Genomic DNA, 21,893 nt, shown 5'->3' with positions numbered 1-21,893 from the left:
ACATAAAGTCTTGGCAATGTTTGTTTATGTGTTTGCAGATGTTTTGTAGTTGTGTGAGCAAGTGTTTAAATGACACAATGTCATGTTAAACTATTACAACAGTTACAAATACAATACACAGGAAACTTGTCCAAAATGTCATTGATAATTGTAAAAGTTAATATGCCTACTCAATCAAAAAGTCTGCCTATGGTTTTCTTAAATACCATATTTATTATAGAACATGTTAATTACAGATATTTAGTTGTACAATACACCCCCTATTAAACTTAGTGTAGCGGTGATAGATATCAGTGTGAAATATTTGATTAACTTAAAGGTATACCACACAAATGTTGATTAAAGCTCTTGTTTCTACTAAATTGACTCACCATGCTGCCATTTTATTTTCCAGAATTAAAGAGGTTCAGAGCCACCTCTCGCTGGTTGAGCAGTTTGACCAGGCCCTGCTCAAATTCTCCCAGTGGAGTGAGACGATGCTCTCAACTCTGCACTCAGCTTCTCAAATCAACATCAGCACCCTTCAGCCTGCCACTGCACATGTAAAGGTAAACAAACAGAATCATCATTTATCTGTTTGTGCATGTAGGATGCGATTCCTTTTAGAGCCACCTATAGTCAGTTGGAACAGAAATAGCATTTTGCTCAAGAGCGATAACTGAACCTCTATAACTTGCCTTTTACAGGAGACCCAGATGGCCTTACAGAAGCAGTCCAGTGTGAGGCAGAGCTTGGAGCAACAGACCGAAAAGCTGTGTCAGTTTTGTGAGCCTAGTGATGCCCAGCTCCTCCGCAGCAGAGCGGACGGCTGTCTGCAGCCTTTCCTAGAAGCCCAGCAAACATCTGAGCTTCAATTAGAGTGCCTTGAAAGGCTGGAGGCTTTTCTGCAGACCCACGGTGTGGCTGCAGGGGTGCTGCGGGGTCTGAAGCAGACTGTGGAGAGTGCTGGTAGCTGGGACCGAGGAAAAGTAGAGGAGCTGCAGCAGGAGCTGGCCACTATTGTCCCAGACATAAACCAGCTTGAGACACTTGCTGTCAATCTGGACAGCAGCCTCTGCAAAAGCCATCTGCATATCGGTGCTGACGAGGGTTCTCGAAAGTCCTGCCGCATGCTGGCTGATTCACTCAGTGCTGAGCTGGACGCAGTGAGGAACTTGCTTGGTTCTAAGCAGAGTGAAGCGGAGGCTCTTGGAGCTCTGTGGACCTCATTTAGACAACGTAAAGAGCAGCTGCTCAAAGCTGTGGAGGACATTGAAGAGAAAGCCGACCACCAGAGCTTCAAAGAGCCCAGCCTGCATGCACTACAGCAAAGGTAAAGTGTTATCAGATCAATATTTGTATTAGGTCAGTGCTATAATTTAAAAGTTGAGACATTGGGGCGCTTTGTGTTAGCACAATGGGTGGATATGAACACATGTTGTCGCTCTGTTTGTCAGGTTAAGGTTCTTCAATCAGCTGGAGGATGAGCTGCAGTCACACCAGCATGAGGAGCAGTGGCTGAGGGACAAGGGCAACCAGCTAGCCCAGAGAGATGCAGAGCTGGCTGGAGAGGTACTGAGGGAAATCAGTCTGCTGGAGACCACATGGGAGGACACCAAGAGGCTCATCACAGAGAGGTACTGATAGAACAGAATTACTATTTTATTGTTATCAGGGCGGTTATCAGCCCAGGATTTAAAAGATCCAATCAATGCTTAGATAAAATCTTCCAAAAACAGATTTTACTGGAGAAAGATTCAGTGCAAAGTCATCTTCTTTTTTCACATCATTTCCTATGGTATGCAGTTTAATGTATCTTAATAGCCTGTTTAGAGTTCCTTTACATATAATCTTGTGTAAGTAATACACGTCTATCTGTTTTTGGCAGACAGGAGCAGTGCAATATCCTTGTTGAGCTTATGAGAGAATACCAAATGTTAAGAACCTCCATCAGCAGCATAATTGAGAGCACCGAACCTCTGGTTGACATCAGCTCTGTTTTGAAGGACCACGAGGAAACCAGGAGGTCACTGACCAAGGTCAGGTCAAATAAGTTTTTTTGTCTGGTATTTGTCTTTTAAGAATTAAACTAAAAAAGGGATAAAGGTATCTTAATTCTTGGCTTTTGTCTTTATGATCAGTTGTCATCGAATGCTTGAAATGTTTGCTGTTTTTACTCCATTTGCAGCACGAGGCCGTGAAGATAGAGATGGCGAGCAAGCAACACGACCTGGACCAGTTTTCCATTAAAGGAAAACAGCTGGTGGTTGAACTGAAGAAGATCCCTGAGTGTAACGCTCAAATGATGAAAAAAGACATGGAGACAATAGTGGATCAGTGGCTGGATGTAAGTCTGACTTCAGGAGTTGCTACAACAGTTGGCTACACAGTCAATATTTGATAATGGGATAAATTCATTGCTGGTTTTGTTTTGTTGACGAGAAGGCAAATATAAAATGTCACCAGTCTGGTCCTTTAACAACTCTCAGTTAAAAATTTTACCACTAAGGTTTTTGCTTTGCTCTTAACACCAAATTTGAGAAGACAGTGCGTATCATTACACAAGTACAAAAGACTACACTTCTGTCTCATTCATGGTGTTGCCCTGTCTGGTCAGACTAATATATACATAGCCTTTATTTCACCAGGTAAAAGCATGATTGAGATTTAAAATCTATTTTCCAAGAGTGACCTGGCCAAGCTTAAAATATGGTTACAACAATAAATACAGACGGAAAAATACAACTATCACACAACACAAAGTGCGAGCACAACCTCCAGTTGAAAAAAAAAGTAGATGCGATGTAGAGCTTTTTGATTTATATTATGTTGTACTGGAAGCGCAACCTAATATAAAGCCTTTTAGGACACACTACAGAGAGTAAATGTTTGTAATTTGTGATTTAATCCACCTCTCAGGTGTCTGAAAAGATAGATGATAACATTGATCGGCTGAACCAGAGTTTGATATTGTGGGAGGATGTGCGTAAAATCAGTGAGGACACCGAGAGCTGGACGAGCAGCTGCGTGATTGAACTAAACGAGAGCCTGAACAACCTCAACGACAGTCAGAAGGTGTCAGCAAGACTTTCCACGTTACAGGTGAGAGTCCTGATGTCTCATGTTTGTTTTACCTACTTTGCTTTACAAAAATGCATATGTAAAATTATTATTATTATTATTATCATCATTATTGTTATCATTATAATATTGTTGTTATTATTATAATTATTGGGAACCAGTATTGTACGAATATCAAATACAAAAGACAAATACTATATGTTACATTGTTTTGTTTTTTTTCCCCTCCCCACCCTCTTTGTGGTGTGGAAGAACAGAAAAACTAAACACCTCAAACCCCAGAGTAGTGAAAACAAAAATAAATAAACACATTTTTTTAAAAAAAAGGAAGAACAGGGAGAAGAGGAAAGATAGTCAAGATGCTTACTCCAAGAAATTCGATGCAATGAGAATCAGATGTACTTCAGAGATGTAAGAGTATTTACATAGGAAATAGTAGTGTCTCACAGATTAAAAGTGAAACCCAAGGACGGCATCTCACAGGGGGGCTCATACGTGCTTTTCTAATTTAAATCATCCACAGGCGGAAATGTGTGAGAAGGAGCAGAAACTTGAAACCCTGCAGAGCAAAATATCAGAGCTGAAGAAGTGCACTCAGAGTCAAGAGACCCCGGCTAAATTGCAGGTACTTAAGATGATTATCTCTTTTTGTTGTTTTTTTGAGTAGTTATATTGTATTTTACAAGCGATGCTACATTAGCACAGATATTAACTAGAGAAGAAGTAGGTCTCCCTCATCAGCCGCATGTTTATATTCTCCTTCATCAGGTGCTGGAGAATGACCTGCGTAAAAAGATCAGCACTGTCCAGAAGCTCCATGAGCAGGCCAGAGGAAATCTCATGGACTTCACCTCCCAAAGGAAACAGCTGGAAGACTACATTTCCCAGATGTCTGCATGGCTGAAAAGTATGGAGGATTCCCTTGTTTCTTCTCCCACCGGATCAGATCCTGAGGACATCTGCAGAGTGAAGGTGCAGCCTAAATAATCACACTGCTGGTGTTACAGAGCGGCAAAGCTTCTTTTCTTTTACAGGACAGAGATGATAACGTAATGAATCCATATTTTTAAACATGTTTTAAAGGACCTTCAAAAAGAGCTGCAGAATCAGCAGGGGAGCATCGACTCCACGAGGGAGAGCCTCAACACCCTGTGCAGGAAATACCCCTCCGAGGAGCTGGCTGGTTTGGGTTCAGCTCTCACCGACCTCATCAAGACATATGAGTCTGTGAACCAGCTCTCTGCCAGGACACTGGTGTCACTGCAGAACTGTCTTCAGCAGCAGTTCAATGGTGAGATATGTAAAAAACTAATCTGGATAAAATGTGGAGTTTGATGGTCACTTGATGCAGTAGCTTACATGACACAGTATTTTAACACTAATTCTCAAATGTTTTGATTGCCATTGTAGACATAACAGAATTCTATAACAGATGTAAGTCATGTGCGCCACAGCATCGTGCTCCATTTTTCTCACGGTTCCAGTAAACACATCTCATCCATTTGTTGCTACTGTGAATGAATGAGTCTTTATTTTGAACATGTAAAAGCAAAACACACAAATAAAAGCAAAATAGCCTTATAACAAATGCAATGAACAAACTCAAGATAATGGAAGCAAAGGTATCTTTTTATTTTAATTATGGATTATTACAAATATGCTGCGTTTGAAAATCAGCAAGTAGTCTGACAGTGAACAAAGATGAATTATGTACAGAAATTAATTATTTAGGTGCATTAATATGCATCGATAATCAGTTTATATTCACATTCTAGCCCTCTGAATCATAATCAGAATCAAATTAAATTGTGAAGTGCCAAGAAATTCCCACCCTGTATTAATTTCGTGCTGTTGAATGAGTGACCACTGAGTTTAAAACTATCTGTGCTTTAGCAAGAAAAAACTGATAAACTCGAATCTAAGGCAGATATTAATTTTCCTTTTTTCCTGCCTCCTCAGATCTAGTTCAGGAGTTCCATCGCTGGCTCTCAGAGCAGAGGGAGATAGTGAAAGAGTGCTCTGACAGATCTGGAGACACTCAAATTGTGGAACGGAAACTACAGAAACTAAAGGTAAAACTGATACAAGACTGAAATAGCTGGCATCACCAAATCATAGTCTTTGATGGAGGTGAGAGTAGAATTTGGGGATGTTCTTATCTACATTCTTTGAAATGAAAGAATGATGAAAAATCTTGATTCAGAAACATCCTATGTGCCAAATACACGGCTGAAAGTGATGTGGGTTTTCTGTCAGGGCGCCATGGATCGTGTGGAGGAGGGAGAGGTACGTCTTACTCAGGTCTGCGAGGAAGGAGAGAAACTCCTGCTCCATCTTCCCAAAGCCAGCGCTGGGCAGGTCCAGCAGCACCTTTCCTCCATCCAGCAGGACTGGGACAGCTTTGTGGAGCAGTGCAGACAGAACCAACAGATCCTGGAAGACAGTGCATCACTCATGAAGGGGTAACAGACTCACACAAACCAGTTCTGTAAAACACTGTGTAAGCCAACTAGTTATTAAATACTGATTTTTTTTAATTCCTTGTAGGTTTGAGGGCCGCTTAAAGAAGCTGAGGTGGTGGTTGGAGCACATGGAAAAGAGGATGACCACAGATCTGCTTGAAGCCCAGCAGCGTGGTCCTGAAAAGGCTGTGCTGGAGCAGGTGGAGGAATATCAACAAGAAGTGCTCAAAGAAAGGTGCTGAATCTGCTACAACTCTGCATTTACTAAAAGAAAGAAAGAAAATACAATACATGTTTGTTTGTTTGTTTTTTAATATTTTATTTTATTTAATTTTTTAAAATATACAAACTATACAGTCACAATTGGCAGTGCAAAAACACAAATTTACATTACAAATAACTCAAAAATAAATTAACAGACAATGAAATAAATGTAATGCTTTTTCCTTCCATGCAGGGATTCCTTTGAGCGCCTGTGTCAGGAGGGCCAGGCTCTGAATGAAGGCGGGCGAGGCGATGGTAGTGAGACAAGAGTGTCCGCTCAGCTGCAGTCTCAGCACCAGGCTTTGCTGAGGCGCGTTAGAGAGAGGCTGCGCAGCTGCCAGCTCACTTTACAGGAGCAACAGGCCTTTGAAGAGACGCTGCAGACTACCTGGATGTGGCTTAACGGTGTCCAGGAGCGCCTGGCGTCACTCAATAGCACAGTTGGCAATAAAGAGACTCTGGAGAAAAGACTAGGTCTCGTACAGGTCAGTGCATAATGGCCTGATTTAAAAATATTGCTTTTTGAAGTGTTACCAGGACACTTTTAGAAACACAAACATAGTCTCACAGTTTGACCATAGCTCTTTCTTGCTCTTTTTTTCTGCAGGATATCCTGCTAATGAAGGGTGAAGGTGAGGTGAAGCTCAACATGACTGTGGGAAAAGGAGAGCAGGTCCTGAAGCACAACAGAATGGAGGGGCAGGAGGCCATTTGTTCACAGCTACAGAGCCTGAAGGATGCCTGGGCCAACATGTTGATGACCTCCATGAGTTGCCACAGGTAGGAACTTTGACATGTTATGCACTAGGAATGTGTGCAATTAATCAACTAGTCAGTTAAACGTTACTACCCTCACAAATTGGTACCAGAAATTCTAGTCGTATAATTCAAATAATTTTATGTGATTGCATTTACCCTGTGAAAATATCTAAAGGTTTATTTTCCCAAAAAAAATTCTTTTAATAAGTGTTATTTGTTAACTTTTTATTGAGTATATTATTGTTGTCATGCTTAGCAAGATAATGTGCAGTGTTCATAATTGCAAAGTCCAACACATTTCAGTGACATTTAAAATACCATTTGGGCATTAAAAACGTGATTTAAGATTTCAAATATATCTTCTGTTATACACAGTATTTTTTCAGACAAAGATTAACCTTGTGCTCAATTTTGACTTTTTTCCGAGTTTTTTCCTACTTTAATATAAGTCGACTAATCTAAGTTTGCACTTTTTTTTTAAACGTCAGGGAAATTTATCATTAGAAACATCCCTATTTTGCACCCTGGGAGAACAGTCATAGTGCTGGTAACACATACTGACCCCATAGTCCATAATCAATGGTGAATGCAATTCTTATAAAATGTCATTATTGTCCAAAGTCGTCTGGAGTGGACGGTGGCCCAGTGGACCAGCTTTCAGGAAAGTAAGAGCCAGCTGCAGCAGTGGATGGAGTCGGTGGAGCAGGAGGTGGGGATGACTCTGCCTCAGCAGCCGGGCCTCAAAGAGAAGTCTGCTTTGCTGGAGCGCTTCAGGGCCATCCAGGCTGATGTAGACGCTCATGCAACAGCCCTGTCACGCCTAACAGACAAAGCAGTGGAGATGCACGAAAAAACTGGTGACCAGACGTTTGGACCAGAGTCGAGGGCCGAGCTCAATGCACACTTTGCTGATATCTCAGCTGTTGTCAAGGTAAGCTATAAACAGGCGCAGACTTTCGTAGCGACATTTCTGTACTAATTGAGAGACTGTTGACATTAAGCTTAAACCGTGATTGAACATGCAAACTTTTAAGACAAACAAACTCCCACCCCACTTTCCTTGGCATGGCAGTAGTCTTAAAAATTGCAAATATTCTTTTAGACATTTATTTTTAGTCAGTGCCTTGTCTGTATCTGATAGCTGATGTTTACATTTTCTTTTTCTTTCACAAAGGGTAAAGTGCAGTCCATGCAAAACATTGTGTCTGAGCATGAGCAGTATCTTGATGCTGTAAGAGACTTCAATGACTGGCTGATTTCAGCTAAAGAGGAGCTTCAGCGCTGGTCCGACCTGTCAGGAGACTCAGTCTCCATTAAAAGGAAGCTATCCAAGGTGCAGGTGAGGACCTTAAAATGTTTAATTTTAGATAAAAATGTCTATGTGGCTCCTGGTCACATCCAGTTCACAGATGTTCGTCTTCCAGAGCATTTCATATTTACTCCAGGGCCTTCTTCCAAATGGTTGTTGCCTGATTACCTCCACAAGGACGCACCTGGGAGACTTCTTTACCAGCTGTTTAAATCAGTTTAGCTGGCTCCTCTCATTGTAGTAGCAGATTGATGTTAATATCTTCCTGGGGCATTGAGCTCCTAACACTGACATGAAATTTGAGACCAACCAACCCAATCATTATGACCACTTGTGGCAACAGTTTCATTCTCTCGGTCACATTCAAGGACTCATTACCATAACTTATTTATTATATTTCCCTTTGCCACAATTAAAAGGGGAAAACAGGCTATCACTCAAACTGTTATTTTCTTGTTACTGTCAGTTATAAGCTTTGCTGACTCAGGGGGCTAGATTAAGAAAAAAAACAAACAAAAACATGCTTTATTTTCAAGTGTCAGGGGAGCACAAACTTTATCATGCGTGAGCCTCAAGGGTAAAGTTACTTACCTCTCAAATTACATGTTTTTTTATTTGACAGAAATAACATTCGTGACTTTTTTTGCTCTTTCCAGGAGTTGCTTGACTCTAAGCAGCGAGGCAGAGAAAGGCTGAACCGGGTTCAGAGATGTGGGGCAGTGTCAAGAGATCACACCGGCTCGGGGGGCTATGAGGCTTTGGAGCGAGAGGAAGCAGCTCTTTTGTCTTCATGGGACCAGTGGGAACGAGGAGCGCTGCAGACACGGGCCAGTCTGGAGACTGCACTCTCACAGATCGCCAGCTCTGAACAGGAATTCAGCAGCCTGTCAGTACAGCTGGAGCAGGACCTGCACGACTTCAACCGCCAGCTTAAGGACTGGCGTCTGCGGTTGGCTCAAGCAGAGAGAAACAATGAAGGAGAGGAGGCTGTTAAAGGCTGGCAGATAGCAAAGGTAGGCCGAAGCTCAGTTTAGTTCCAATACTTTAGACAATGAAGGCAGAAGATGACTGTGAATGAAATGCCAGTGTCGGCTGTTGATCAGTGGTTGGTTATTTGTTTTCTACCCAGGATACTTTGGAGGAACTGGTCAAAGCCGAGCCCGTGTCTGATAGTCTGAAGACTCAACTCAATGATCTGTGCCGATTCTCTAGAGACATGGGAACACAATCTGAGAGAGTGTCTGCTCTCATTAAGGAATACAACAGGTGAGAAAGGCATACCCATGATGCATGTTAGTCTAGGAAAACTGTATTTTGAAACTACATGGAACTACACACGTGCTGATGTAGAGCCAGTAACAGTACAGTAACACTTCTGCAATGCAATGAAATAGTCCAATAATAAAAACTACTGCAGTAAATGTTTCGTTTCTCTAAGACTAGTAATTTTGTTGTTCTTGAATTAAATTCTATATTTTGTAGTTTTGTTTTAGTGGAAGCATTATATTGTTATATTGTGTTTTTTTGTGTGTGACTGAATCAACAACTCTGACACACTGTCAACATTTTTTAAATTCTAATTTCACACAGGTTATATGTTACGCATTTGTAAATTGCATTGGGTTTCAGAATAAAGATATTGCTATGTTCGTGGTCACACTGCAAGAATAAATGCCTTAACAACCAATGGTTATACCAGCAATAATCAACAAACCTCAAACTTAAGAGCTTACAACAAAAATTTGATTTCTAAATTGATTAATAATGATACATGATTTGTTTTTTAGCCTGAGTCTGCAGGCATCAAGGGAGTGCCAGAGCAAAGAGAAGCTGCTGGAACAAGGTTTCCGTTCGGCCTTCAGAGAGTTTCAGCAGTGGCTGGTCAATGCCAAGATCAACACAGCCAAGTGCTTTGATGTACCTCAAAATCTCAATGAGGCCTCATCAAGCCTGCAAAAGATTCAGGTACAGCGCTCAAAGTCACAAGGAACATCCAGACACTAATGCTGGCAGAATGACAGGTTTTATTACCTCTTAAGGTGCCAACACTGTGATTTCTAATTTGTGACAACTTGTCGGTGACTTTATTAACATGTTTTTTATTTAACCTATATTTCACTATGAAGTTCCTGGAGATTACACACTCTTTTTCGAGGTAGACCTGGCCAAGATCGCACAACCCCTCACAATAGGAGGGGCTTATAAATATTTGGTGGTCATTAATACAACAACGTTGAACTCTGCATCTTTACTGCTACTATTTAACTCCCTTCACCTCTCCTGTCTCCTCCTGTACAAGTATTTAATCATACATGGATTTTGAAAGTTTTTGAATGAACGTCAGCTTCTGTCAGTGAGAGGTATAAGCTCAGGAAACAGTGTGAATTTGAAACTAAATTGCAAATTGTTGCAATAAATGGCTAGTGTGGGCTGACAAAACTGTAGGAGTAAAGACTTTTATGATTTGCTCGAGTTATCGTCTCTTCCCTTCTCTCTTCAGGAGTTCCTAAGTGACAGAGATCAGGGTCAGTCAAAACTGAGTGCTGTGGTTGTGAGCGGTGAGCTTGTCTGTAGCACTGCAGCTAAAGACAAAGTTGATGCAGTTCGAGCCAAATTGAACACTGCCAGAGAGGACTGGAAAAATATGATGACCAACCTGCACAACAGAGAGACAGGTCTACAAGTAAGTCAGTATAAAAAAGGTGTATTAATACACTAAATCAATAAAACATCTCAACTTTATGTCATCTTTTGTGTTTTAGAACATTTTGTCTCAGATGAAAGATTTTGAGGCGAGTGCGGAGCCTCTTCAGGAGTGCCTGAACGCGACAGAGCTGGCCGTACAGGAGAGCAGCACACGGCTTCACGATCTCACAGCCAAGAAGCAAGAGCTTCACAAGCTACAGGTACGAATGTCCACTGAGCCTGGAACACCACTCATGTTCAAGACCACTCATGTTCAAGTGCAACAACCACTCAGAGCTTGAGTGCCAAAATGACTATTTCAGTCATTTGGAGAAACTCACCATTCCAGCTATGTAACAGTTTTTTAGCATTTTTAGGAAGCCCTGCCAACAGCTTATACTAACTACCAGCTGCTTACTTTTTTGAATCTTTCTGCTTTGCTGCTTTCACGTGTCCTCTTAACAGTGTCTATCATGTGAATTAATACTTGCTTCATTTGTAACAGAATTGCTTTTGGCATTTGTTGTGTATTAGTGTTTACTGTTTTTTTTTCAGATGCCTTGATTGCACGTCATGACCGCAAAGGGTCTTACCAACAGTAACATTGGTCAAATGTCTCATTCTCTTTTCTTTTTGCCATGTTGCCATCTCTAACACTTAAATCTGTGTCTGAATTTCTTATATCTGTGTGTCAGCTTGCATGCCTCTTTGATAACCTGCTTGTGCTCTTCCAGTCTGTGCTTGAGGAGTTAGCCTCTCACGAGATTCAGCTCAACAAGCTGAAAGAGAAGGCCCAGCTGCTGTGGGATGAACACGCGGCCGGCAAGGGTTTTGTGCACCGTGTCTCGCAGCTCTCTGCTCAGTACCTAGCTTTAACCAACCTGACCAAGGTACAGTAATGCCTCCCAATCTGCTTGTGCTCTGGGGCTTTTCTGGGGGTAGAGCTGGAGAGGAGACAAAGGCACTAGACTGGATCGAGCTTTGACTTAACTTTTTTTTTTTTTTTACAGTAATAAACAGTGAAGGTACTAACTAACACTAATGTTTTTCTTTTGTTACTGTTAGTCTTACACAGAGTGAACAAGCGAGTTTCTTTTATGTCTTTTGTAGTAAATCCTTATTAATCATCAGAGACTCTAGATGTGCAGTGATCAGGTTGAGCCTGCTGTGGATTCAGTTTCTAAAATCTGCTGTGGTCATTTGATTGTGGCATGTTTCGTGGATCTGCAGGAGAAGGCATCACGGATTGATCGAATAGCCACCGAGCACCAGCTTTTCTCCCAAGGACTGAAGGAGCTGCAGAACTGGGTGGCCGACACCAGCCACATGCTGCAGACCTACTGCGCCCCCACCGCTGACAAAAATGTTCTTGATAGCAGGATGATCAAGCTTGAGGTATAACAAGTCACATGTAGTTTCACAATCACAGCTAAAATGTTAAAAACCTATTATATGAGCGTATTAAATACACATTTTACTGTTGCACCAGGCCTTGCTGACTGCGCGTCAGGAGAAGGAGATCCAGCTGAAGATGCTGATTACAAGAGGAGAGTCGGTTCAGAGAAACACCTCAGCTGAGGGAGTCCCTGTGCTCCAAAAACAAATACAGGAGCTAAAAGATTCCTGGGACGCTCTGCTCTCTGCCTCAATCCAATGCAAAAGGTAGTTCTCTTCTGCAGCAACACTTAATGTGTTTTAAGAAGGCTTTTAGGAGCTCCACAGCGACACTTGTATCCATGAAAGGTTTTTTCCTGAATTATAAAAAGTACAAAGTTAACACAGTGTCTCTGTTCTGCTGCTACTATTTTTTGCCAGATCTTGTATTGTTGCTATTGCTATGATTACTGCACCATTGTGTGACTTTGTTGCACTCTTTGAAATCGACAGTCAGCTGGAGGGTTCCCTGTCTCAGTGGACCAGTTACCAGGAGGACGTACGCCAGTTTGTGGCCTGGGTGGAGCGAGTGGAGGAAAGTCTAGACCCCACTGATAAACAGTGTCCAGAGATGAGAGACAAAACGGCCAATCTGAGCAAAGCCAAGGTACTGCAGTCTTCTCAGTAATACTATAGACTGAAGTTCATATAGATTTATAAATTCAGAATACATTGGAATTCCAAGCATTCATGAAAATGAGCAGTTTGGGGTTGAAAGTCACAAAAGCCAATTATTAAAGAAGATACAAACTTTTAAAAAACGCACAGTTGATTGATAGTGTTCCTCCGTTGTTTCAGTTGCTGTACGAGGAGGTGCTCAGCCACAGCGCCCTGTTGGACACCATCACTGCAAAGAGTGTCAGTATCTCTGAGAATTACGTCACTCAACTGGAACTCCAAGATCTGCAAGAGCGCTACAACACAATCAAAGACAATGCCATGGTAATGAAATCAGAATGTGTGCAGTGAAAGTAACAGTGAATCTTATCTCAAAAGTATTTCAACTTTGGTGCTAGATAGATTTTATTTTTGTGTAGCTTGTGTAAAAGTGAGAAATTGACAAAAAAAGGTGTCTAAAGATTGCTAAAGGCTTACTGAAATGGTTAAAAATTGCTCTTAATGTTTTTTTTAATTACTTCTTATGATGATGATTCAGGATAATTTAATGAGTTAAATTTCAATTTTTTTAACACAAACTGAAAGAAGGAAAGAGTGACTCATCAGCAGAAAATCAAATCAAAACAGCATCACACTCCTGAAAACACAGTTTGATTGTGCTGTGTATCAACAAAGATGTTGCCAAAGGGAAAGTTCTCACATTATGACTCTTTATCTTCATTGTTTTCTCAGAGGGCTGTAGGCAAAGCGGAGGAGCTGGTGAGAGCCCATCAGGAGTATCAGCGGGGCCTCCAAGCATTTGAGGACTGGCTGGAACAAGAACAAGAGAAACTTGGCTGCTACACCCAACTGGAGGGAGATGTTGATATGCTGGAGGAGACTCTGCAAAAGCTACAGGTCTGAAAAATCTCAGTGGGGAAATGTTGGAAAATAATAGTTGAAATGCTTTTTACTACTACTACTACTACTACTACTACAACAACAACTACTACTACTACAAAATGTCTTTTAGTTAATTTGTTGTTTAAAAGTATAGAGAGCTAAAAGTGCTCGACCAAATCTGTGTAACTGCAGGAGCTGCAGCTGTACTGCACAGAGGGCCAGGCTTTGCTGAACACCCTGCTGGTCAGTCGGGAGCTGGTCATTCCCTGGGGTCTGCCTCAGATTGAAGACAGAGCTCTGGAGACCCTGCAGCAGGAGTGGAGGTTGTACCAGGCCCGGCTGGCCGACACGCGCGCTCAGCTCAACAGTGCTTTGGCCAAACTCCGGCAGATGGAGCAAAAGTTTCAGCGTCTTGACAGCTGGCTAAAGGGCATGGAGACCAAAGCACAACTGCGGAGCCACCGGCGGTCTGACCGCACCACCAAAGATGCTCAACTTCAGTTAATAAAGGTTTGTGTTACATGCACAGAAGCTTTGCACGTGGGAATGTTTTGCATTGTTGTTCAGCTCTGCATAATTATGCATAGTTTTCAATCCTGTTTCAGTTGCTGTGACAAAACTGACTTTTAAATAAGCGCAGGTCACATCAATCCCATCAGAATCAAATGAGGAGGCCTGCAACTAGTTAATTTGCTTTTGAAGCAGTAATTAGGATTAGTGGTATTCAGATAATTAAAGTGTTCAGATCGCTCTAATGCTCCTTGTTGTCTGATCAGAGCTGGCAGGAGGAAGTGCTGGTTTATCAAGAGGAGATGGAGGGCCTCAGTCTCTTGGCTCAGCAGGTTCTGGATGAAACTCATATTAGCAGCCGAATCAGTTCCAGAGCCACCCAGATTACAGCCCGCTACCACGTCCTGCTCCTGCATTTACTGGTAACATCTTTATAAACATGTCATTGTGACAGCAATGAATATTTGTGAATTCTGTGTAATGTTGGATATACCCATATAGAATATACATAATATATCAACGCATGCTTGTTCAAAGATATGCATGTTTAAAATATTTAGTCTGTTTTTTGACAGATAATTGAAAAGACGTCATCAGTTTAGCCACTCTCAGCATTCTCCTCCATTAGTTTTGTTTTTTCCTTCCTCATTTATGTTGCAGGAGACAATCAAACAGCTTCAGGAGGAGGTGTCTTGCATTGAAGAGGCTCACTGTGTCTTCAACACTTTCTCAGACTGGCTCAGTGCAGCTCAGAATAACTTCAGCACCGTTGCTATCAGTGTTGATGTAGTGGATCGCTTTGCAATGGAGAGAAAGATGAAAAAACTAGAGGTACATTCTAACCTTCTGTATATTATTGACTGCCGTGTTAAGAGCATTCATGAAGTTTGAAGTCCGACATAAATGTGTATAACTACTTGATTCAGGGCAAACTATTTCTCACTTTCTAAGATGTTATCAGCAAAAATGCCAGCAATATAAAACTCAATAATCTGGTATCCTTTTAAATATTAATGTACCTTTCAGGCTCTCCAGGCAGACATGGAGCAGGGTCACTCTTACCTGAAGACAATGAGGGAGAAGACAGAGCGAGCCATGACATTCCTGGAGGAGCCTGAAGCAGAGCAGCTGAAGGAGGAGGTGGACAGCCGCCTCTTCCAACTCCAGGAGCTGATGGAAGCTCTGCGAACAGAGCACAGCTCCCTCGAGAAATGTATCTCGCTCTCTAAAGACTTTATGGACAAATACAAGTCCCAGGCCCAGTGGGTGATAGAGACCAAGAACCTTTTAGCATCAAGTGTGGAGCCGAAAGCTGAACTCTACCAGAAGAAGGCTCAGCTGGCAAAGTACAAGGTAACACTTTTTTAAACTTTTTTTAAATGTGGAAATAGAGTGAAACTAAACTAAATGATTTTATTTAAGATATTTTTGCTGTCTTTTCATATATGCAGACAATCCAGCAGACAGTGCAATCTCATGAATCAGCTGTGAAATCCGTCTTTGAAAAAGGAGAAGCCCTGCTCGAAATAGTCCACGACCCCACGATAAGTGACAACATGAAAAAGCTGCAGGCCGACTACCAAGACCTCTGCTTAGCAGCCAAGGTACAGGCATTTTATGTTGGATGGCAGCTCACATAACAAATCCAAATTCAGCCAAAAAATATATTTTTTGTTGATTAAACATACAAATGGTAACAGACTTTTTTAAAATTTAATGACTCCACACATTATAATCTATCTTATTATCCTGTATTCTAACTTTGCTATTTTATTTGATTTTTTTAGATTTTAAGTGGCAAGCACATTGGTTATCTGTGTATTTTAACTTATTATTGTTTTTTTTTTATGTTTTGGTTCATGCTTAGCATCATTGAAAAGATCAATCGATTAAACAATCCCAGGAGTCTTTAATACAGGTTTGAATAAATACAGCAACATCAGTATCTGAGTTTGGCTGTGTGTTGTGTTTCAGACTCAGGTCCAGAACCTTGTGGAGTGGGTGAAGGAGCACGAGGATTACAACAGTGAATTGCAAGAGGTTGAGAAGTGGCTCTTACAGATGTCAAGTAGACTGGTCACCTCAGACTCTATGCAGACCAGTGGTATGGAGATGGCCACTCAGCAGCTTGCCCGACACAAGGTGATGTCATGTTAATCATGCAGTTTACAGTTTGCCCTTCTGTATTCTTCCTTCTTATTATTTTTGTTCCAAAAAAGGTTTCAGTTGCAAGTATCTGTAAAAGTCATGGTTGGTTAAGCCATATTGATCCTTTAATTCTTGAGTTTTTTATGTCCTTCTTCAACAGCTCTGAATATATCAAAGGTCCCCTTCATTCCCCAAGTTTTAAACCTCATTTCTGCTCTGTTTGGACAAAAACGTTGAGACGTGCAGTCCATTGTAATAACCCACTGTCAAGCTATTCTTTGTGATTATTTTGAACGAAATATAAGAGTTATTCCCAGTCAAGGATTCATCTGCTCTCCTATGTGTGGTAGTCTGTATTTTAAGACGTGACTTTTCTTTTTCAGGCAATAATGGAGGAGATTGCCAGTTTTGAGGAGCGTCTCACCAGCTTGAAGCAGAAAGGAGAGGGTCTTGTTGCCAGCTGTACAGACCAAGTTCAAGCCAAGATAAGTCAACAAGTCCAGGCTCACCAGCAGGGAACCAGAGACAGCTACTCTGCCATATGCAGCACGGCCCAACGTGTGAGTGACGTGAGACTTAAACTATAGATCTTTTATTTTATAATAATTAAGAAAAACATTTTATTATATAAGTTAGTTAAGTTGTTATCTTACCTTGTTCAACAGGTGTACCAGAGTCTGGACAGGGAGCTGCAGAAACATGTTAATCATCAGGACACTCTCCAGCAGAGCCAGACCTGGCTCTCCACAGTGCAGGAGGAGCTGCAGCTCAACGATCAGGGACCATCTGGTCTGCAGGAAGCACTGAAGCAGGTAACTGACACAGTGCAATTTTGCAGATGTTGGCGATGAGTTACTTTTTTAGAATTTATTTTAATGAAGTACTTTTGCGCACACAGGTGAAGCACTACAGGGCCCTTCAGGAGCAGGCCAGCACTTATCTGGACCTGGTGTGTTCTGTGTGTGACCTGTCAGATGATGCTGTGAGAGTGACAGCAGCTCAGGTTCAACAGGTCAAACTCACGGTCAGTAATTGTTACTTCCTTGTCCGCTGTACAACATAAAAGACATATTTTATGAATCTAGGATGATTAATGCATTATGATAATGACTCATAAGCACATAATGTTATTACATTAAAAAAAGAGGACACTTTTTTTGGTGCAAAGTTTCAAGAAATACTGTATATGCACAGTCTAGTGATTGCATGATAAAGCATGCTAGGGCATACACATTACCCTCCATGTATTTATTCATCACTCACTCATATACAAGCAGCATAACATGCAGTGTGATTGCAACTGTTCTATGTATGTATTTCGATATAATGTGAAAATATAATGAATGAATGGTTTTGAATGTAGGTTATTTTATATTGTATAGTACAGTTTTACAAATATTTGACCATAGGAAGCTGTAAATGTGTTTTTGCAGATAGAGGAAAGGATGTCAAGTGCACAGGAGCTCTCAGAGGGCTGGCGGGAGATCAAGGAACAGAAGCAAGATCTGACCGGTCTGTTCCAGGATATGGAGCAGCAGCTCCTAAGTCTCTCCAGAAGGCCTGCAGAGCTGGAGACCAAGATAGCTCAAAACATGCTGTCACAAGCCAAGGTAGGGAACAGTATGAAAGCTTTGGATCCCTTGACAAGGCACATAAAAGGGTGCTCTTTTTTAATCATCCTCAGCAAACGTCTTTTGCGTTTTTATTAAAATAAACATGTACAGTATTTTTAGTTTAACTATACAGTGCAGTGCATCTAAACATGATTATGTCCATGATTTTGTTATTATTATTTAATTTAACATTTTAGCTTGAGCTGTGCAGGGATTAAAGAGAGATCTGCTTACTGTTGGATGTATTTAGGGTTATGATCCAGTATATTGCTTATCACACAGGAATGCAGCCAGCAACTGCAGTCCAAACAGAGCATCCTGACCAAGATGACAGAGACTGTGAGCAGATTGACTGGTGGCCAGGACTCTCCAGAACATGCAGAGCTCGACCGTCTGGGCCATTCCTGGCTGGAGCTCTGTCACCAGGCCAACAAGCTGCAGAGCCAGAGAGAGGACGACCTGCAGAGGTCTAAAGAATACCACGACTGCATCACTGCAGTGGAGGCGCTGTTTGAACAGGTGTCCAAAGAGTGGGACAATCTGGCCAGGTGTGTTTCTAAACCAAGATTGCTAATTAAAAGTAGTCAAATAATGTTGTGCACTGATCTCCTGAATCTTCTCACAGGACAAAAGCCATCATACAATCATATTCACACATTTTCCTACTTTTTTGTTTTCAGCTATATTTATGGTTTATAAATAATTTAGCAAAACAAGAATACAGTTTAAAGAATAAGAAAAAAAGAAAACAGTAATAATAATCTTATAATATTAATCCTAATTATTATAATCATACTGGTTAGAGTAGAACAGTGGTACAAATTCGAAAAAAGGATTAATAATGAAAAATAATTCAGAAGTAGAGGGGAAAAAGGGTGGATAGGGAGACAGGGGTCTGAAAAGGAAGTTGTGTGTGCATCGGAAGAGAAAATGAGTTGGTCAGACAAAATTACATGTATGATTCAGAATGTGTTGAAGGAATTCGATTTTTTAACTATATTAAATAAGCCATGGCAGGGCTCCACCTACCTTTAATAAAAATATCTTTTCGGAGTCCAAAAGAGTATGTTATTTGTTCCATGTGATAAATTTCCCATACCGTTTAGTCCATTGATTATATTTTGGGGGGGATATTTTAATTTTTTTAATTTTTAAAAAATTAATTTTGTTTTTTTGTCCGTTTAACTCTCATGTAATTCCTTTTTTCAATTTCTTTGTGTTACAGAACGGATGCTGAAAGTTCATCTCAGCATTTAGAGGCATTACGAAAGCTTGCAGTCACTCTGGAGGAACAAAAAGGCACTCTTGAAGACCTTAAGGAACAGAAACAAAAAGTCATCCAGCATCTGAACTTGGATGACAAGGAGCTGGTGAAAGAGCAGATCAGCCACTTTGAGCAGCGATGGTCTCAGATGCAGAACCTGATTGAGAGGAAAATCCAGGACTCGGTGGTGACTCTTGACGATATGGGCCAAGTGGAGGCCCGTCTGAGGGAGGCTCGGGACTGGGCAGAGGAGCAGCAGCCTGCCCTGTCTGAGGCCATGAAAATGAGCCCTCCTCCGGAGCTGGCTCAGAGCTTCCTGTTTGACCACCTGAGCATCTGCAGTGAGTTAGAAGCCAAGCAGCTCCTGTTGGCTCAGGCCATGGCCGACGCTGACAGGGTGCTAGCTCGCCTGGGCCTCAGCGAACGTCATCGTCTTCAACAGCTTATCTCCGACACTCAACATGAGGTGGAATCTCTGAGTGTGAAGGTTGTGCAGCGCAGAAAACACCTGAGCAAGGCTTTCACAGAGAGGACACAGTTCCTGATGGCTGTGAGCCAGTCTATTTCCTGGGTTCAGCAGAATGAGAAGAAGGCGCAGTCTGAGGAGTACATCGCTTTGTTACCTGACGACTTGGCCAAGCAGGTCCGAACATGTAGGAACATCCAAAGCAGTCTGAAAGCCTATCAGAGCGAGCTGACCTCCTTGTGGTCTCAGGGGAGGGACCTGATGAGGGACGCCAGCGAGGAAGAAAGAAATGAGATTCTCACAAAGTTGCAAGAGTTACAAAACATCTTTGACAAAACGCTACACAGATGTGGCCAGAAACTCCAGGAGCTTGAAAAAGTACTTGTTTCCCGAAAGTATTTCAAGACTGATTTAGAGAGAATATGCCTGTGGATAAAACAAGCTGATATCGTCACCTTCCCAGAAATCAATCTGATGGTTGGAGATGCTGAATTAGAAGCGCAGCTACTTAAATATCAACAGATAGTCGAGCAGGCGATTGAATATGAGAATCTTCTCCTGATTGTACAAAGAGCAGGCCAGGAAATATTGCCCAGTCTGAATGAAGTAGACCACTGCTATTTGGATGAAAAACTCAACACGCTCCCTCAGCAATATAACAGCATACTAGCACTAGCCAAAGAAAAACAGGAGAAAATCCAGCAAGCCATTCTCACAAGAAATGAGTACACATCTTTCATTGATGTCACTCATAAAGCGCTGAAAGAGCTCGAGGAGCAGTTCAATAATCTCGGTACACAGCCTGTCGGGCTGCAAACAGAAGAGGTCCTCAGTTTGCAGAGTGATTATAAAACGATCCAGGCAGACCTGAGCAGCCTCGGTCTCGCTGTGAGCGAACTGAACCAGAAGAAAGAGGGATTTCGTAGCACCGGTCAACCATGGCGACCAGAGGAAATGACCCAGCTTGTGAGCCTGTACAACGGCCTAAAGAGGCTGGTTGAACAGAAAGTAGAGCACTTGGAGGAAACTTTGGAGTCATTTGAGGACCACAAAGCGATGGCCATGCAGGTTGACTCTGAGTTAAAGGCCACAAAAGAGCAGCTGGTAAAAGTGAACGCAGAGACGCAGTCAGCCGAGGAGAGGCTGAAGAACTACCATGCTTTAGCGGGGAGTCTCCAGAGTGCCAACTCTCACCTGTCAAGGCTCATGGAGCAGATGGACACTCTCGCACCCCGCGTGGAACAAGCAGCTCACGACGCCTCCAAGGAGCAGGTGCTTCTGTGGCAAGACGAGCTGCGGTCCCTGCAGGCTGCAGTGGGCGATCTGATTGAAGAGTGTGAGAACAGGTTCGTCCAAAGTAAAGACTTTGAGACGGAGATGAAGAGGACTCTAGACTGGCTGCAGCAGGTCAGGGACGACCTGGGCTGTGCTGTGATCGTTGATGTGCGGGTGGAGAAGGTGCAGGAGGAGATCAGAAAGCAGCAAATCATGCAGGAGGAAGTCCAGTCGAGACTGAGGATTGTGGCGGCTCTCAGTAGCAGAGAGAAACAAGAGTACATCAGCGCCAATGAGCTTGTCCCAACTCATGTAGATACAAGCCTGGAGGAAATGGCAAAGCTGCAGGCAGATGTTCAGAAAGCACTGAGCTCCAAACAGGTGGGACAATATTACACTCAGTATTCCATTAAATGCAATTATATATATATATATATATATATATTGATTTAAGCAATATGCTTTTTCTGTAATGCTATTTGCCATAGACACCTTAAAGCTGGGGTAGGCAGGAATGTGGAAAAGGCAACAAAAACAAACAAATAAACCAAAAAAAGGGCAGACTTTGAAAATACACCCTCTTTCTGAAGCCCCCGCCACCAGACAACCACAGGCATATGCACACACTTCATACAGTTTAGCAGTATTGACCTGTTCGTTCTTTTATTTTCAGACTCTCTTTTTTAAAAAGTCATTCTTCCTTTTTTGGGTTGCTTTGCAGTGTAGGCAGTTTATGCCAATGCTCGAATAGCAACTTTTTCTGTAGAATTCACTGCCCTTGAGTCAGTCTTTTTTTTTTTTTTCACCAAAGGGACGTGCATATGCATCTTTATTTGTAGAACAGCCCATGGGAACACCCTCTCTCTGAAATGACCTGTGATCGGCCAAAGTCTCCTCTCACAGGCAAGGTTTTCTAAAGCCTGAAAACAGAGCCAGGTTGAAGTGCAGAGGTCTAGTGTTCTCTCAGATCACTTTAATCATAATTTCAACAAAGATTATAATGGGATTTTTGCCCAGTTGCAACAAAATTAGACTTCCTACTCCAGCTTTAATTCCTATATACAGTATATGATATACATACATATACTGTATATACTATATACAGTATTTGATTTGTCATTTGGTGTGAAGATTCAAAATATTT

General features: G+C 41.8%; 1 protein-coding gene across 14 annotated transcripts in view; it reads left to right on the top strand.

Annotated features, from left to right (window-relative positions):
• Positions 1 to 21,893, top strand: part of syne1b (spectrin repeat containing, nuclear envelope 1b) — a 101,101-nt gene that overhangs the window by 39,970 nt on the left and 39,238 nt on the right. For 13 of the 14 annotated variants that reach the window (XM_088087704.1, XM_088087708.1, XM_088087716.1 and 10 more), the window contains 39 exons: positions 395 to 548; positions 687 to 1,312; positions 1,437 to 1,616; positions 1,868 to 2,018; positions 2,168 to 2,326; positions 2,899 to 3,081; positions 3,584 to 3,685; positions 3,829 to 4,032; positions 4,144 to 4,351; positions 5,020 to 5,132; positions 5,317 to 5,522; positions 5,608 to 5,757; positions 5,980 to 6,271; positions 6,394 to 6,566; positions 7,167 to 7,476; positions 7,720 to 7,884; positions 8,511 to 8,867; positions 8,984 to 9,120; positions 9,642 to 9,819; positions 10,355 to 10,537; positions 10,617 to 10,760; positions 11,274 to 11,429; positions 11,770 to 11,934; positions 12,029 to 12,201; positions 12,427 to 12,580; positions 12,772 to 12,915; positions 13,324 to 13,488; positions 13,666 to 13,983; positions 14,250 to 14,405; positions 14,644 to 14,814; positions 15,010 to 15,336; positions 15,435 to 15,587; positions 15,958 to 16,125; positions 16,515 to 16,691; positions 16,797 to 16,943; positions 17,030 to 17,155; positions 17,565 to 17,741; positions 18,027 to 18,292; positions 18,970 to 21,130. In XM_088087704.1, coding sequence (XP_087943830.1) covers positions 395 to 548; positions 687 to 1,312; positions 1,437 to 1,616; positions 1,868 to 2,018; positions 2,168 to 2,326; positions 2,899 to 3,081; positions 3,584 to 3,685; positions 3,829 to 4,032; positions 4,144 to 4,351; positions 5,020 to 5,132; positions 5,317 to 5,522; positions 5,608 to 5,757; positions 5,980 to 6,271; positions 6,394 to 6,566; positions 7,167 to 7,476; positions 7,720 to 7,884; positions 8,511 to 8,867; positions 8,984 to 9,120; positions 9,642 to 9,819; positions 10,355 to 10,537; positions 10,617 to 10,760; positions 11,274 to 11,429; positions 11,770 to 11,934; positions 12,029 to 12,201; positions 12,427 to 12,580; positions 12,772 to 12,915; positions 13,324 to 13,488; positions 13,666 to 13,983; positions 14,250 to 14,405; positions 14,644 to 14,814; positions 15,010 to 15,336; positions 15,435 to 15,587; positions 15,958 to 16,125; positions 16,515 to 16,691; positions 16,797 to 16,943; positions 17,030 to 17,155; positions 17,565 to 17,741; positions 18,027 to 18,292; positions 18,970 to 21,130 — 9,679 coding nt within the window. The remainder of the gene's footprint in view (positions 1 to 394; positions 549 to 686; positions 1,313 to 1,436; positions 1,617 to 1,867; positions 2,019 to 2,167; positions 2,327 to 2,898; positions 3,082 to 3,583; positions 3,686 to 3,828; positions 4,033 to 4,143; positions 4,352 to 5,019; positions 5,133 to 5,316; positions 5,523 to 5,607; positions 5,758 to 5,979; positions 6,272 to 6,393; positions 6,567 to 7,166; positions 7,477 to 7,719; positions 7,885 to 8,510; positions 8,868 to 8,983; positions 9,121 to 9,641; positions 9,820 to 10,354; positions 10,538 to 10,616; positions 10,761 to 11,273; positions 11,430 to 11,769; positions 11,935 to 12,028; positions 12,202 to 12,426; positions 12,581 to 12,771; positions 12,916 to 13,323; positions 13,489 to 13,665; positions 13,984 to 14,249; positions 14,406 to 14,643; positions 14,815 to 15,009; positions 15,337 to 15,434; positions 15,588 to 15,957; positions 16,126 to 16,514; positions 16,692 to 16,796; positions 16,944 to 17,029; positions 17,156 to 17,564; positions 17,742 to 18,026; positions 18,293 to 18,969; positions 21,131 to 21,893) is intronic. The other variant, XM_088087714.1, reaches the window with a different exon arrangement.

The sequence above is a fragment of the Plectropomus leopardus genome, chromosome 14, assembly GCF_026936395.1.
Source record: "Plectropomus leopardus strain MGB_pleo_1.0 chromosome 14, ASM2693639v1, whole genome shotgun sequence".
Lineage (NCBI taxonomy): Eukaryota > Metazoa > Chordata > Actinopteri > Perciformes > Serranidae > Plectropomus > Plectropomus leopardus.
Note: the sequence above shows the minus strand (reverse complement) of the source record. Positions and strands in the feature narration are given on the sequence as shown.